This window comes from Ixodes scapularis, unplaced genomic scaffold, assembly GCF_016920785.2.
Source record: "Ixodes scapularis isolate PalLabHiFi unplaced genomic scaffold, ASM1692078v2 PGA_scaffold5__190_contigs__length_132052651, whole genome shotgun sequence".
NCBI lineage: Eukaryota > Metazoa > Arthropoda > Arachnida > Ixodida > Ixodidae > Ixodes > Ixodes scapularis.
The window spans coordinates 8,871,572-8,888,472 of record NW_024609880.1 but is presented as its reverse complement, the minus strand read 5'-3'; the positions used below and the strand labels follow the sequence as shown (position 1 = coordinate 8,888,472).

The 16,901-nt window shown below is 45.5% G+C and overlaps 2 protein-coding genes across 2 annotated transcripts; one reads left to right on the top strand and one right to left on the bottom strand.

Moving 5' to 3' along the window:
• The first annotated feature begins 1,506 nt into the window (after nucleotides 1-1,506).
• LOC120842930 lies at nucleotides 1,507-4,331 on the top strand. The gene is made up of 2 exons (XM_042294016.1): nucleotides 1,507-1,524; nucleotides 3,771-4,331. Exons 1-2 carry the CDS (start codon nucleotides 1,507-1,509, stop codon nucleotides 4,329-4,331), a joined length of 579 nt encoding a protein of 192 aa, XP_042149950.1.
• Nucleotides 4,332-7,040: 2,709 nt separating this feature from the next.
• On the bottom strand, nucleotides 7,041-16,829 carry LOC120842928. The gene is made up of 4 exons (XM_040214143.1): nucleotides 15,611-16,829; nucleotides 13,452-13,709; nucleotides 7,302-7,539; nucleotides 7,041-7,137 (listed from the first exon to the last, which is right to left on the bottom strand). The coding sequence occupies exons 1-4, from the start codon at nucleotides 16,827-16,829 to the stop codon at nucleotides 7,041-7,043; spliced, it is 1,812 nt and encodes a 603-aa protein (XP_040070077.1).
• Nucleotides 16,830-16,901: the final 72 nt, after the last annotated feature.

Here is a 16,901-nt window from a genome sequence, read left to right as displayed (position 1 = left end):
AAGCACCCTCGCTTTCGTCAAGGGTGCTAGACGGCTAAGTGAAGGGTGCAAACCCCCTGCAGCACCCCTAAAGGGTGCTGTAGCACCCTTAAAGGGTTTAAAAAAGTTAAGTGTGTACTTAAAATGTAGCCTTTGAAAATTAATTTCTACCGCCACATGCAAAAAATTTTTATGTTGGCTGTTTTCTGTAACCTTTATCTTTGGGTTTTTCAGTGTAGAGGAGGAGGCAAAAAAATTAGCATTGGCCAAGGGACAAATATTGGCATGTACCGTTATGGTCAGTCGGCAGCCCTATACGGTTCATAAATGCAGGTTGGCGAGGTGAGAAGGGTGCGTCTGTGACAAACATAGATTGTAGCACCTAAGTTCCCAGTCTTCTGTCGGTGTTTGTCCCTTTTTTTTCGCAACTTGACTTCCCTTGGCTATGTTTGCTGATACCGAAAAGAACCCATTATCGCACCCAATGAACGCTGGCGACCGATGACACCGCCTGACAAAGCGTGTCTGCCCAAACGTCCCTGCTTTTTGCCTTCTTCTTTTAGACATATTGTTTCTCATCCGTGCACTTGTTAGTGGCCTCTTACCCATAGAATAACTTATATGTACACAGGAAGGCTGCTGCCAGCAGAAAGAAAACCGTCCGCTGTAGCAGTTAAAAGTGAGAGCAAAGCAAAAAATCGCTGATTGCGAAAATAAACCAGTGATGCGTCGGATCTTTCCGTGGCTTTTTTTATCTCCAAACCTGTCAGCTCATTTTTAACAATAAATGTTACAAGATACATAAGTCTAGCAGCGTATCATAATACATCGCAAAAGTATTTCATTACTGAAACACAAATAGATTTCGTAAATGCATTTCGGTACAGAAATAGAGATACTCACAAGTGCCCCTAAGATTATATCACAATGCTTGCATGTTGTGATGTTGCCCCGATTGTAATTCTTCATTCGTTTTACATTGCTGCAGACGCCTGTTACTTGTTCCAACATAAGCACTGTATGCCTGTGTGTAGGCTGATGCTCATGGCCTTAACTGCAGCGAATAATAGCAGTTGACAAGAGCAAACATGTTTTGGCCTTCTACATTAAACTATGTTTTGCTTTATCCTTTTACCTAACGCAGGACGAGAACACCCCACCGGCACCATGTGTCCTCTACAACAAGCAAGAGCTGGACGATGCAGACTTTCTTCACCTTGTTGAGGACCGTGAGCGCTTGTTTTCCGTTTTTAATGCAGAAGAGGGGCTGTGGATGTTGTTGGCAGCATATTGGCTTTTCAGCATCCAGTACGAATGCAAGGCCTCCAACACACTGGTTGCTCTGGAGAGGATTTTCCTTGGCTTGAGCGACACCAATCCAAGGACAGTCGTAATTAAATTTTTGAACAAAGTTTGCAGAAAGGTATGTGGTTGAAGAGATGTTTCGTGAGCCGTTTTAAAAGTGTATAATCCACTTTTCTCGCCAGTATTATCAGGTTAATTTTTATTTTGCTTCCATAACGAATGATGGAAGGTTTTATGAAGGCATGTTTTACTTTTTTTCTTTAAATGTTGGGCACTTTCTGAGATAACTAATGCTGACCTCATCTAGACGAGGTGCTTAGAATTTAGCTGTACGAGTTCCTTATCCATAGTCGTCTTCCAGAACTTTATAATTTTCTTTGTACGTGAGCAAGAGGATAGCGTCTTCTACTGAAACGTTTGCTTTTTTGCCGTAGAGTGCAAGGTCATTCTGTAATATTTTTCATTACATGTTTGCAGATAGCATTCTTTATTTCATGGAATGGCATACATTGTATTTCCCATTTCTCAAGGCTCAATAAATGTTCAATTTAACACATTCTAATTGATGTCATAATGAGCTTCACCTAATGAAATACTGCTGAGGTTCAGTCAAGGGCTAAACCACCCCCCTCTACCCTGCTTCCAATTAGTAAACAGATGCGCGTAGGAGATAAGTGATAAGCGAAGCGTGTTGCCTGCAATCCTCTGAGATAAAGAAAACATGTCACTTGATCTCCAAATCAGGAAAGCTTTACATGCTTCGTTTGTGGCAGACCATGATATTCACAATGGTTCAGCCGTGCAGTACGATGCTTGGGGCCACTGCTTGCTCACTTAGAGTTCGAGAAAGGGGGGTGCCGTAACACTTCCCAAGTGCCCACGGGGTTATGATGTGGCTTGCAAGGAGCTCTTTTGTATTACTTCTTCATGAAGTGAGTTGTGTTTAGTGTGACTCATTATTTCTTTATCACGTGCCTCGTATGTGGTGATGTGGCAATCCCTCTAAGTGAAAAAAATGTAAATTTGTTCAATAAACATGATAAGCTGTAAATCATATAATAATAATTTAAGAATATGCAATACCATATATGATTCTCGTACAATTCACAAGTTATGATATGTGTATTTGACAGATTCCAATGAAATGTTCACTGGGGTCTATACTTCATTTCACCCTTCGTCCGAGCGCGGCGGACGCTACCAGCCAATCCAGTGTCGAGAGAGCGTCATGTGACCTTGAACTCCACATAAGCAAAATGTCGCATGATACTCTCCCGGCGCCAGATTGGCTGGGGTGGCCCAGCATCCACTGGGCCACCCCAGCAGGTGCCTATTTCATGCCAAACACCCTTCACCAAGGGTGTTAGCAAGCATCCTTTGTAAAGGGTGCTTGCCTGAACGCCATAAGGGTGTTAGCCCAGGGACAAACTGATTTACACCCTTAAGTGTGTAAAAACCTTTACTATGTACTCAAGGATTCTCTTTCCCATTAGTGCCAGTAACCTTGTGTAAAGTGAAAAATATTGTAACTGAACAGTAGAGAGTTTTAGTAGATCGCCCCCATGACTCCGATAACGATACCTGATACTCCGCCACCGCCTCCCTTGCGCATGCATGGTATCGTTATCGGGGCTATCGGAGGTATCGGAACGATCTACTAAAACTATCTATTGTTGCACTGTCCCTTCACCTGAAGTTACTTTCTTTAATTTTTTTTAACTGCTGCACTACCGGGGGATCCTAATGGTGGGACAACATACCATCCCTGAACCTGCGACGACTGGAATGGTGGTCCCAACCAGCGTCGTAAGACTTAGTACTCAAAACGTCCAATAAATATTGAGCAGCCTTGCAGCAGCTTCGCGTGTTATTACTATGTAAGAGTTTCTGGGGTTGAGTTCTAAAACTTGACCTCCCGAAACTCTTGACAGTCTTCTGAGGAACACTGAGGCAGTCTCTGATAAATTATGTATTAAGTGTATAACTACAGCCACTTTCGGCCAGTGACTGGCCGGAAGTCAATGGCCAGTGGCTGGCCGAAAGTGACTGGCCAAAGGTGAATGGCAAGTCACTGGCCTAAAGTGAATGGCTAGTCACTGGCCAAATGTGAATGGCCAGTCACTGGCCAAAGGTGAATGGCCATTCTCTGGCCTAGAGTGAATGGCCAGCCACTGGACAAAGGTGAATGGCCAGCCACTGGCCTAAAGTGAATGGCCAGTCACTGGCCTAAAGTCAATGGCCAGCGACTGGCATAAAGTGAATGGCAAGTCACCAGACGAGGACGAAAACACTTTTATTGCCGAGCACTTTGGCCAAGCTTGGGCCATCGAAAATCTGGTTGGCCATAGTACACTTGCCAGCGATGGCCCATTCACAACGTGCTGCTTGGGTATGCCTTGGAGCCTTGGCTCATCACCCCTCTCCCTGGATTCCACGCGACCCTCAGCGCATGCGGTCGGTTTAATATAGCATATTCTTCGACGAAGTCCGTTGTGGAGCGCTGCATTTGGCTGTTGAAAAGCAGATACCGGTGTCTGGAAAGGCACCGGGTTCTCTATTATCATCCTACAACAGCCACCATCAATATATCGGCGTGTGCAGCGCTCCACAATATCTGCCTTTCATCGAAGGAGCCAGAACCGGAGCCAGACTCTTACCCTGACGAGCCAGGGTTGGAGTCTGGGCCGAGCTCGGACGGTTCAGAGTCAAGCTCGGAGGGGTCAACGGCGGATGACGAGAGGCCGGCTCCTGCCCACCCTCAAGTCAGCCTCTCGGACAGGGGGAGGGCTCTGAGGCAGCGCCTTGTTGCCCAATTCCAAACCTGCCACAGCCGTGCCGCCCGGGAGCCCCATGCAAGCCACAGTGGCAGTCCCGCCCACCAGGGACACCACCAGCGCCAAGGAGTCTGTCGCCACAACGGAGGTCCCGCCCATCAGGGACACTGTCGGCGACAGGGAACCCTTCATCGTCCTCGCCGCGGTGGCACTCCCGCACACCAGGGACACCACCGGCGACAGCGAACCTTTCGTCGTCCTCACCTCGACTGACGCCCTTGACACCAGAGAAGCCCTCCCTATGGCAGTATGTACTTCACTTGTTGTTCCACAGTCATGGCCGTCCATAAGCTCCACAGTGTCAACTCCAACGCCTTCGTAGTTCGCCGCACAACCACCATGCTACCTTTAAGGACATGTAGTACTGCCTCCGAAAAGCTATTCGGTGCATCACGGTGATGTTGATGGAGCCTTTTTTAATTTGAAAGCAGGGTGCATTAAATGTGTGGGACAATAACAGAAGGTTTTGTAAGGTTATGAAGCTAGCCAACAGGGGGCATCTGGCTCGCCCTTGCAGGAGACTAAGAACTCAATGAGTCTACTGGCGATTCCTAGTTTCCTTTCTTTACTGCAATATAATGTTTGTATCGGGTTTGTACATCGATTAATTTTCTCTACACTTCCATTGCCCTGCTCCATTTTACAATCTATTATGGCTACCACAGAGCCAGGTGTATTACTCGATAATTGCAGATTGGATTTGTTTCAGGTTGAATGTATAAAGAAGACAACAAGCAGTTTGTTTTTGAAAGGGCTTTCTTTTTTTTATAACAGTGCCGTATGTAACGTAAAAAATAAACATGAAAAAACACAGGTTCCAGTGCTTTCTTTAAAGGGAAATTGAGCATAGACTAGTAAACACCGTATAAATTTTTTGTCATTATCAAGGATATATCACAGACATTATTTCACACTTCACTTCATTCACGACACTGCTATTTCGTTTGCATTTTGTCACACATGGAAGCATGACATTCCATAGTAGAGGCATGTTGACATCAACAATGATATAAGAAAACGAAAACACACAAAAAAAACTCGGGGACACAGACGAAGGTAACCAGGACAAGATGCACTCTCAACTAAAGTTTATTGAAAATTCAACTTCAGTTGAGTGTGCGCTTTGTCCTGTTTCTCTTCGTCTGCCCCCGCAGGGGGCACTTGTGAAAGCAGCCCTACCGAAAAAACGAGTATGATTTTAATCGGGAAACAAATTGGTTTTGTCAAAACCCAGTTTAAACAAACCAGGGAACATACTGATTTCCACTACCCAGTTTAAACATTTGGGGTTTCATACTGTGAATGAAATCGGAACTCTAAAACCCAATTTGGGCATGCTGGGTTTTAATCGGTAAGTATATATGGAAGTAAGAACCCAATTTGGGCATCCTGGGTTCCAACCGGGAAGTATATATGGAAGTAAAAACCCAGTTTAGGCAAGTTGGGTTTTGGCTGGGAGATGTTATATTTGTAAAACCCAGTTTCGGTAAACTGGGTATTAACCCGGGAATACAGCAGTGTATAACCATTTTTCAGAGAAGCTGGGTATAAAGTGGGAAGGTGGGCTGGTTGACTGATGACTATAATAACTCTAAAAGATGATGTGCATGGTGCTTTTCTGTAAAGAAACATATCAAAGCAACGATCTAAGAAAGTTTGAAGTGAATGCGTGCGTAGAGGCGAGGTGGTTGCAAGCACCGGCATTAACAGTTAAGTGGGGAAACAACGAGACAGGAAATCACCAATGTCCAAACACAGATTATTATTGAGCGAACCACATCCTTAAATAGATAACAAAGTAAAAGAGCCGAATATACCAGAAGACGACTCGGATAACGCCAACTAGGACACACAAACCTAACTAGGCGATGACATATTGAATCCCCAAACCAGGCTTCACTACAAAGAGAGTACAGTTGGATGCAGACTAAATTTAGGGTACACGCGTCAGGATAAAAGTACATAAAATCACTAAAAGAGAAACCATAGACATTGGCCAGGCGATGACATGAACCCCAAAACCTGGTTTTACAACAGAGACGTTGACACGCGATGACACAACAAACTTTGCTACGTAAAGCAGGTATCTTTACGACCTTATCCGACTATAACCGGTACGCCACTTCCTGTATAGGACAAAGCTCAAAGCGACAAACTTTCCAACAAAAAATACAAACAAACGAGGGTGTCCTTCACACAGAGTGTGCGAGAAATTCCGAGGAACGCCCCTTGTGGAGAGCGCCAATGTCGCTGGATTCTCCAATCCCTTCCTTCAAGAATTCGCGAAATTTAGTAGTTGCGAATTTTATGGCCTTGTCCACAAGAATTTGCAAACTTACTAAGTAGACGCATATCTGCACCCTTTTCCACCATTCGTGAAATTGAAGAGTTTTACAGCAACTGATTTGGAATACATGTCCAACTGTATATTTAGTACATAAAGGGGGAAATTTATAATGCTCTGCAAGAAGCCAAACATTTTTTTTCTACGGTCCTTGAGGTAAAATAAGTTTAGCTTAAAAGAGGACGACTAGAGAACAGCTGTTCTTTTAAAAAAAATACAGATCACTTATTACAGCTATATACAACAAGCCGTTTATACAGTGCGAAACGAGGCTCAATATGACGCTCAAATTCAAACATAGTCCTCTTTAGTCGCGTTCAATCTCGTTTGGTAGCGTGCAAACATAGCTGGACACGGGGTTCTGAAACCTCATAAAAAGGCATGCTGCCTTCAGATTGTGAGGCTCCAGGACATGTAAAGTACCAACCATGGATACAAACCAATCCTTAATATGTGAAGGAAAATGCCCACTTTCTATAAGGATAACTTTCTTGCACAGCAAGAAAACCCTTCCACTGAGGGAAATGATCTTTGTTATTACAAAGAAGTCTCTTTCGTTTGTCTCAATGACAGATGAGTCAGACTTTGTGGCACGCTTGTATGCTGTGCTGTGAAAAATCTGCCGTCAGTAAACCAGCCGTGAGTATTCCACACAGGTCCCAGGACATGGCTGTCCTGCAAAAGCAGCGTGAACTTCTTTTGGAGTCTCTAGTTGCTTAGCATGGCCAAGCAAACAAACATCCCCAGCAAAAACAAAGTTTTCTAGCTTTGCATATCCCAGCATTTCTCGGCACAAGCTTGCAATGTGCTGAGAGACCAGTGAAGAAGAAAGAAAACACTCCAGTTGTTGAGACATCACAACTCTCTCAACAATTTGGAGCGGTGCACCACTGGCCCCAGTCACCAGCTTGACGAGCCGTCCATTTCCGCTCTCGAAAACAAACGCTGAGTGAGCCCAGAGAGGTCCGAACCGGCGAGCCACCTCTGCCAGGTGCAGCATCTGATGGACATTGAATGTCATCGCTGTCGATTCATACAACCGCTGCGTGTCAACAACGAAGAGCTTCAGCAGTGTGTCTGCAAAGAGAAAAATTTTAAATATTTATTTTTATTTTAAGGCCAAGTGAGCAATATTAATAAGAGCCACCCTCAGATCATGGACTTGTTGATTCCTGAACAACAGACTGTGTTTGAGTTACCAATGTCCGATATCAATGCAACCCATTACATACTTACTAGAGTGTCGCCCTCTTCTCCGTGTCAACTGAGATATCTACAGACCGCACACGCGAAGTGCAGATGTGCAACAGAGCTGAACACAGATGTTGGCAGAGTGGGCAAAAAAAGCTGCTCTTGAGTGCGGCTGAGCATGTATTCTGGCCAAAACCGATGCGATGGATGCCACATCCTTCCTCCAGCTTTTTGATTTTCTTATCTTCAGTTCCTTTTCTCAACACTTATTAGTTTCTTTTTACAAAGGCTCTTAATTACACGCTGGTTTCCCTCACTTGGTCACATGATAGCCCGGCTAGCTTTTGTATAGAGTATAAGGTATATTAAATAAGATTAATTGAAAGAACTAGACAAAACTTGCATGACAGAAGTGCGAATATGCAAGTTGCGTCACCACCTCCAAGTTTATCAAGGCAAAAGCCGTATATGTCTCATCGTTCAGTCGACCTTCAAAAAACGTTGGTGACACAAAGGTACCATAACTTCCCATTGGCTGGGATGCATCATATCAGGACCGGCTTGCTAGAAACAGCGTCTCAGCATAGACTAAGTGAGAGAAAGCACTGCTAAAGCCAGCGCACGAGCTGAGTGGGACTCAACCCGCATCTCAAGACGCTCCCACGTCCCAGCCTTTGTAGTGCTTTCTTTCACTCAGTCTCAGCCGAGATGCTGCTTATAGCAAGCCGGCCCAGGTGCTTCGTCACAGAAGCCGGCGAGGCCGCTTGAGGTCAAAGCGGACGTGCCTCAGAAATAAAACACAAAGGAAAGAACAGCAATGCAGATGCACCGCGAATGCCAATGAATTGGTGCCAAAAGTGTGTCATTAGAGAGCGCGCTGTCTTCGGAAGCTCGCTATCACCGGGACCACAGTCAACGCCACGATCCGAGTGAGCCAATGAAACGGCACCAAACGTGTGTCGTCATAGAGCGTGCTGTCTTCGAAGGTTTCCTATCACGTTTACGTGACCACTCAAACGAATTAGAGGCAATGAATTTGCAAAGTATGACAAAGCGAATTAACAGGAGAAAAAGTGAATTAAGTCAAGAGCGGCAAGTGCAGACTCAAGCCGGCTCATGTGTCTGTCTTTAATGCATTGGCGCTTGGGCTTTCGCCTTCAAGTCGTTTTAGGGTTAACATAAGAGCCCTGTTAATTTTTTGAAGTAGCAGAAGTTAACAACCCCCTTTCGTGCCTTCTGTGTTGGAATAAGCTCTCCTTGCTCACATTACAACAAGTAAAAAAAAAGCGCATAGATGTTCAGAGAGGTCTTGCCTTGCAGCAACCAGCAGCACCCAATGAAAAGGCAAGCCAGCTGCAACACCGCACTCTACAATCACCATATGTCTAGACAAAGTAAAAAAATATAATGTGGAAACACTCACCAGCACGGTCAATAGAGAGCTGCGTGAGCTGATCGCTGAGGAGGATGTGCACAGCCTCTACGAACTGCTTGAGATGCGCCCAGTATTGTTGCGGCAGCACGTCGAGTGTACAGGGGAGGGAGTAGAACAACAGCCAGTGGCGCCATTCACTGGCCTTCCAAGATCCTCGAGTGCCGAGTGGCCTGGGCAGTCTTGTGAACGAGTGGGGTGGCTTGATCGCTGCAAGCCGCCGGTTCATCTCCGCAACACGTGCAGGGGTGCCTGCAAGTTCAGTCAATGTGTCCAATAATAATTAAAAGGGTGATGAAAACAAAACAGATTCACCTGGTTTTCACTTTCCAGCTTCTTTCACCAGTACGAATGATATTTAAGAAATGTTTCAGCAAAATATTGCACCAATATTTGTGTTTAAATTTATGTTTAAGAAATAGTTAGCTGAAGAGATCACTCAACTTGAGTGGTTATTGTGAGAGTTGAAGCATGTCACGTCAGGTTTGCAAGAATAAAGAACAATCGCAAACGTTTTGTGTGAAAATAAATCAGATTGAAAACAACAGTGTGCCAGATGCAATTCCGTCATACATTGTTTGAGTCTCCTGTTTCGCAAACAAGCAGCATTCCGTCCAATGTTTACAGGCGGACTCGGCACTGACAGACTAACAACTGTGTTTGCATTTTCTAACTGAGGTTTTGTTGTAGGAGTGCTGTGGCTTGCAGATCTGAATTATTTGGCAACATCAATGCTTGTCACGCAGATAATCGGCTATGACTTTGGTGCGTGAGCAGGGTGATGCACTTCGGCTCTAGGCTGCTAAGACTGATGCAATGTCTCCGTTTCCACCGCTGCACTTCTCCACACGGTGTTCCTCGTTTATTTCAATAAGTGTTCTTGTGCCGACAGCAAATCCTGCGAGCTCGTGGAAAAGATTAGTATCAAGAACGATAGGCCTGTTGAGAAAGCTGCACCCAAACAGCAGCGAGAGGCCGGCAGGGCAAGTGGCAACGGTATTGTTTGTCTCTGGGCTGTCTGTAGGATTTTTTGTTACAAGATTGTACAATTCTCTTCCAATGTCACTATTAACATTAAAAAAGATATATCATCGCAGTTGCCAAACCAGGAACTGAAAGCGTTTGACAAAGCTGCTCAACTCACCACATATGTACAGTCGGCCTTAAAAAATATGAACACAAAGGAGCAATGGCCCGGCCGGCGATAAGGCGACACGGGGCGCTACGATAGTGTAAGCATGCTAAGGCCACAATTACCGAATTAGTCCACTTTTGGATACGTGGGGGACGTCGGCACACCGAAGTCGTTCCCAAAGCACGTTTTTCAAATGACACTGTTTGACCGCGCACATGTGTTCTGTTTTCGCTCACTCCTTGAGAGCAGAACTATCTTTTTTATCTTTGTTTTACCGTCATTTACGATTTATTAATGGTAAACTGTCAAAACTAACAAATAAAAAAACTGCCCGTAAAAAAAAAAGAAAAGGAAAATGATTGCAAACAATAACTCTCTTCAAGCACCCCTGCGATTCAAAAGTGGGAATGCCCCGGCCACTCTCACTCCCAGTGTTATCACGAAATACAGCACATCTGGCGGTTTCCCCGCGCCGGCCACGCATAATCTTTTTTAAGGCCGCGTCTACATGACTGTGCATATGTAGTTACCAAATAGCTTTGTTGCCTTATAATAGCCCTTTCCCCTGGCAAATAGCGAGCGCTCGGCGAGCGCTCGCTGAGCGGATTCTTGTTTCCCTCGCGAGATGAGAGCAATCTCTCCGCGTGCCGCTTGAAGATCTGGAGCCAGTGGGGCGCTCGCCGAGCGGCTCCAATCGCTCCGTGGAAAAGTGGCGGAGCGCGTTGAGCGGTCCGGAGTAGTTCTCCGCGCTGCCTTTTTCGGAGGAGTACGATCTGTAGCCGACTCTCGCAACGTCTCAGTTTCGTTATCGACATTCCCGCGGGGGAGTGAAGGAGTTTCGCAGCTTTTTTGTTTAGACTGCTGGGTGGGCTCTCTTTGTGTGCTCGTTTTCGTTCCCCTCGTCATGACCGACTCGCTTGAGCATACTGCGGCGATGACATCGTTGCAGTTAATTTCAGGAGGTCTAATAAAACGCAGTGACAGCGACGAAGATACCAGCTTAGCTCCAGCTGGAGTGATGACGAGGCAGCCATTCTCGGCGAAGTATTTGCAGAGTCGTTTGGCCGGCCGGCGAACAGGCCCAAGATACCGCGTTACGCCGAAGGCGTTGTGCGCGCCTATTCGGATGAAGAGCTAGGTATGTCGTTTGTTTGTTTTATGGTTTCTGTAATGTAATTGGAATAATTAGAAGACAACACGCCAAATACTCCGCAGATGTAAGTCGCCTTTGCAGGTGACGATCGCTTTACGGCATACGTGTTTGGTATTGCTTAATAGCATCCTACGGCTCGTACAAGTACTTCTAGTTGTCTTCATCGGGCTTATATAACTGTAAGGAAAAATAAATTGTGTCTTAACGTCGGGGCCACCGTTAGTCAAGTAGTAAACAATCAATTTTTTGTCAAAGCATACAGTTCCGATCAGAACTTCATGCTTTCAGCAAGAAACCAATGGGAGCCGCAACTGTTCAAAAGCGGGAGCAGACGCTCTGGAAGCGGTGGCGCTGGGAGCGTTACATTCGATTTGCTCCGCAGCGCGTACCACTGGGATGGGTCACGTGACCAATCGCTCACAGAGGCCGACCGCTCGACGACCACTAGCACGGAGCGCTCGGCATTTGCCAGGGGAAGGGGCTATAAGTCACCACATGTTTGACTGAAAAGTAAACATTTGTATGGACTGCAATTGAATCGATTTTCATTTCAGTGGGGACAGGAACAGCAAGAATAGTCTATTGTGAGCGAGTTCAAAGTAACAGGGCACGTGGCAGCTGCTCTAAACAATGAAAAATTGTGGGATCTCTGTGCATTCCGGACCATGCGATGGACCGCATTTGTATGTTGCTTTTTGAGCATAATGCTTCGATCTGCGACGAAGTGCATTGTTAGCGGGAATGCTCGATCATCGATTTCAGGTGTCTGAAGACAACACAGTGACATTTGCGACTGCAAAACCAGTCGCAGTCTGTATCGGTTAAAAGGGTTATGTCAAAAAAATATCTTCTAATCTGCATTCCAATGCAGTAAGTGCTGGCAACCATTCCTTCTTACAGTTCTTGTGTGGGGTTTTGTGTGAAATTTACGCAGCCTCTAAAAATCTCCACGACAGTGAAGTTGTCTAAGGCATTTTCCATCGCAAGTGGAATCAATTCACTGCACTGTTGTAATCCCCGCCTGTCCCATCATCCTCCAGCGCGCTTGCTTGGGTTCGTGGTTGGTACATCTACTACAACATAGATGGTAACAGCACCGGGTCGTGCTCAGCGAGTTTATTTGAGACTGGTTTTCGGTGCACCTCTATGAGCGTGATGCAATTCTGGGAAAAGCCAGTACAGTGTCAAACGAACTGTTCATTACTCATGACTCAAGTCTGTGTTACATCTAATGAGTGTTATTTTGGTTTCGATTTCAAACTACCATGATGAAAACGTTAATCTAGCTAAAAAAACAGAGCTAGCAGTTGTTATATGTATTAGAAGCGCTTAACAAAGTTATACCTGTGTCAGATGGGCATTTAAAATTAAACTCAGCTGAATGGCATTTAGGAATCAGTGAAACAATGCGTGCCTCTAAGAATGCTGAGAGTGCCACGAATGTCACTCGGTCCCGGAAGTGCAATCTGATTTGCTGATTGCTTAAATACCATTCTACTAAATGCAGGTGCTCGTCTGAGAGCAGTGCTGTTGGGTGTGCCAGCAGCTGGGAGTCATGTTGCACACAGCTAAGGAATGAAAAAGCAGGCAATACCAGCAATGCAGCCTATGTGGACGTGTGGAATACTTTCAGCATCATTGCTCTTTTATACAGTCAGCAGCTCTGGTTGTGCTTTTTGATTGCTGCTCATGTACTCTTGGAGTTAGCGTATGCCAACATTTTATAGTGCAGCTTTCATGAACTCCTGCAAAAATTGCAAAGCCTCTTTTCCAAAGTTGCAAAGCCTAGTTTCAGTGTGCTTCTGTGGTGCGTGTGTGCACAATGGTAGCCAACATAATGTTTTGGGACGACAGTGCCCTTTCAAAGCATGTGAAATTCTGTAGAGTTAACTTGCAACCTCTCTCACCATCATCGCCCCAATGAAATATTGAATAGCACAAGGAGTAACCATTCGAGATATTTTTGTACAAGTCAGTGCTACTAAGTGTGCTACTTTGTGCTAGTAGAGCATGAAGGGGCACACTTCTAGGATATTCTTATGTCTTACTATATTCATAATTTTGTGTAGAAAACTCACCAATGTAGTATCTCTTTTGGGAGTTTGATGAAGTAAGCAGTTCCTCGGTGATCTGGCGGGTAACGCCCAGAAGCACGCCGTGCATGTAGTCCACCGTGAAGCCCCACACTAGGTCAAAGTGGGGAAGCTTCACGGTAGGAGATGGGCCCTTGTACCCATTGATGGGCACAGAGCACTCTAGACCGAGGGCCATGTCCCTCAGAACGCCTTCCGTTGTCCTGTCTGGTGAATCAGATGAATTGATGTAGCGCACACATCCTGTGACGCAAAAGTTAAAATACATAAAGAGTTCATTTATACACAGGCCAGGTGCATGCTGTTAAATAAAGCCATGAAAATTGAGAAAAGAAAGACAAAAAAAAAGACTGATTAATAAGTCTGGTTTACAATTTTTAATAAAAAATAATGCATTTACATTAATTATAATTTAACTCTTTGGTCACAAATTTAGGCACCTCAACCTTGATAAGAGTTTATTACATTCCTATACTCCTAGAACAAATTTGGTGATATAGGGGTGATAACTTCTGCTATACACTCCAGTCATGGCCGCAATGTCTTCCTGAAATTTGCAATGGGGAAGGATTGATCACTGCAATGGAACAAGCACACTCGTTTTTTACAGCTTCATTTTTCTTATATATTGTTCACCAATGTTTGCTACTTCAGGAAACCTACTATACTCGTTTTCACCTCAATACCGGCTAGTAAAAAAAGACTAGCTTTTGCGGAGGGTTACTAATTCTCATCTTTTTGTACTCAGTTAGGTACGTGTTTATGACCAAAATGTAACCTGAGTAAAATGCACAATGAAATGCCCAGCACGTCATGTAACGAGTCGGAAAAATGGCATTTGATCGCGCTAAAGGTACTCGGCCTTTAATTGTGCATCAGTCTCATGTCGAATGCGTTTAGATTCAGCCATCTTTCCAACACATTGTATGATGGACCAGGCACTGTGTGCATCTAGCCCTTAACAATAAGGATTTTGTATGAAAAAGCTCCAATAAATTAAAAATCACTCAAACAAAATCACTACTCATTTTTTGCTTAAATTTATTGAGCCAAATAGTTAATTTGATTGCAATATGTTTATCTCTCTGCCCACATTTCAAGGGAGATAGTAAATCAATTTGGTGTAACATGCTTGTATGGCTCTGGAGAATAGAAGAACATATTGAAATATGTCTCTGCTACATGGCTTGTTTTCAAATGTGAAGCACCTAAAGGGGTTATGACACAAAAATTAAACGGATAGATTATTCTTGAAATGGAATGCTCATAGGCTACTTAGTATATACACAAAGTTACGCAATTTTTAGAGCTCTGGTAATTGCAATATTCAATTTACGAATTTTTATCACTTTCATCTGGCGACCAGGCAACGCTGCCCAAGTTGGTCACACCATGGTGTCCATAAACCATATGACCATGAACGCTCTCTCGTTCTAGGCACCCCCATGATCACCAAAGCTCTCCTCGCCGTGGTACGATCAAAACCGCTCACGCAACTCGGTAACCCAAAAGCTATTCGCACTCTCGCCCCGGCTCGTTGACCTTCCACCCCGCATGCGCCTGCAAGATATTCTCGGACGGTGGTGACCACGGCGAGTTCGTCCGTAACTCGTCGTCGCTGGAGCTGGTCGCCAGCGGGTCGCAGTCAGATTGAACAGCTTCCAACATCTCTTGTTAGCAATCACTCTGATCGCTGCTGCGATCACTGTCAAACATTTTGACAAGGGGAGCAATGCCGTAGAAGTAATCGTCACGGACCGCATGCACGCAATGTGGAAGGTAAACGAGGCAGCTGAAGCTCAAGACGCTAAGAGAGCCAAGTCTGTGAATGCGTGCAAGGAGACACCGCGCTGGAGGCTGGCTCTGTAGCCAGCCTTCAGCTCCGCCCGGATCCGGCCCTCCGAGGGACCTGCATATAAATCGATTTACCCATCGAAACTATTCTGCCATTTTAAAAACAAATTTAGCAGGATTATGGGAGCATCCAATGGGTCCTAGCAGTATAGTTATCTTATATTTTATTTTTTTGGCATGTCATAACCCCTTTAACATTGTGCTTTAGCACCAAAGACAAAAATATGCAATCATACGTTACTGAATAATTGTCTTTGCTACAGTTCGAAACTGCAAAGTAATATTCTCACCCTCAATGTAGTCTCCTTTGATTAAGCACCACGGGCAGCCAAAGTAACCGTTGAACAGCACACAGTTCTGGACCGCAGATCGTGCTGGTGCATCAAGGGAGAAGCAGATGACAAAGGCTCTCGAAGAATGGCGGGTCCCTTGGTGCTCCCAGACAACTGGCTCCATGCTGTTGATGTCCTCAACAAACTTATTGAGGAATAGAGCCATGTTTGGGTGTCCCTTGCCAAACCACAGTCCTGCGAGGGTGCAATGCTCAAAACGCTGGGGGACCGGCAGTTCGTTCACCGTGAACTGGATGGGCCAAATGGAAGCCCCAGATGAAGAAAACACTGGACTGCCATCGGTGTTCACGGTGAGGGTGAGGTCACTGGCACCCAGACGCCCGCTTGCCCGTAGCTGGCAGTGTGTCGTGGCTGAAGTAATGTCTGCGATCACTACAGGCTCACTGGATGGCATATTTGTAAGACTGTCATGTAGCATGGCCTTTGTTTGACTGATGACCTGTTTCAGCTGTTCGTGCATTTTCAATGTTACGAAGAAAGCCCCACTCCTCTTCAGCTCATTGGCTTTGTTTTCTTCCTCGCACGTTGGGCAGAAAAGGGAATCCATTCCGTCACGAGACGATAACAGGTCACTGCAGGAATTGCAGTAATAGTGGTACTCTACCAGTTTTTCGGTCTTCGACCCCCACAACTTCCGAAACAAGTATTTGCTCCGGGGGAAGACGTCTGCCGCCGGAGCGAAGAAAATGTTGCCCATTTTCACGAGGTCGTCCAAACCCTTACAGCTCAGCCCATTTGCCGATAGGAAGGACATCATCAGCGCGACCGCTTCGGCTTTCGTGGTGGTTGAGTGCGGCAATGTTTCCGATCCGAATTCACGAAGTCCTGCCGCCAGGAATTCCTCTTCCGACATGGCATCTGGTGGAGGGATGTTTTCGTCGACGTACTGACCTCCATCGGCCGTCTCAGTGTCGTCTGCGCTGTGTTCCTCGTCACTGGATGAGTACAACTCGTCGTCGTCGTCGTCGTCGTCGTCGTAAGTGCCACCGGGAGGGCTTTCTGATCCGGCGGGTTCCGAATCCGAGTGAGCCGAAGGCTCTCGTGTGTGCGACTCGCTGTCGGAAATGTGGACAGCAATCGTCGATGGCAGGCTTTGAGAAGACAATTCTGTATTTGCGGAACTCGTCGATGAGTTGATGGCCCTATAATGTGCCATTGTCGACTTTGGAACATCAAAACTATTACCCTTCTCGTAATAGCGCAGCCGCCGACGCTTGGGTTCGCCGCC

Bases quoted from the DNA above. Each gene is read 5' to 3' on its own strand.
- LOC120842928 (XM_040214143.1), bottom strand. From the start codon at position 16,829: ATGGCACATTATAGGGCCATCAACTCATCGACGAGTTCCGCAAATACA. The intron at 7,540-13,451 runs GTGAGTTTTCTA...TTCTCTTTGCAG, and splicing joins CCAAAAGAGATACTACATTG to ACACACTGCTGAAGCTCTTC. The intron at 7,138-7,301 runs GTGTTTTCTTTC...CTGCTTTTGCAG, and splicing joins GTGATGTCTCAACAACTGGA to GACAGCCATGTCCTGGGACC.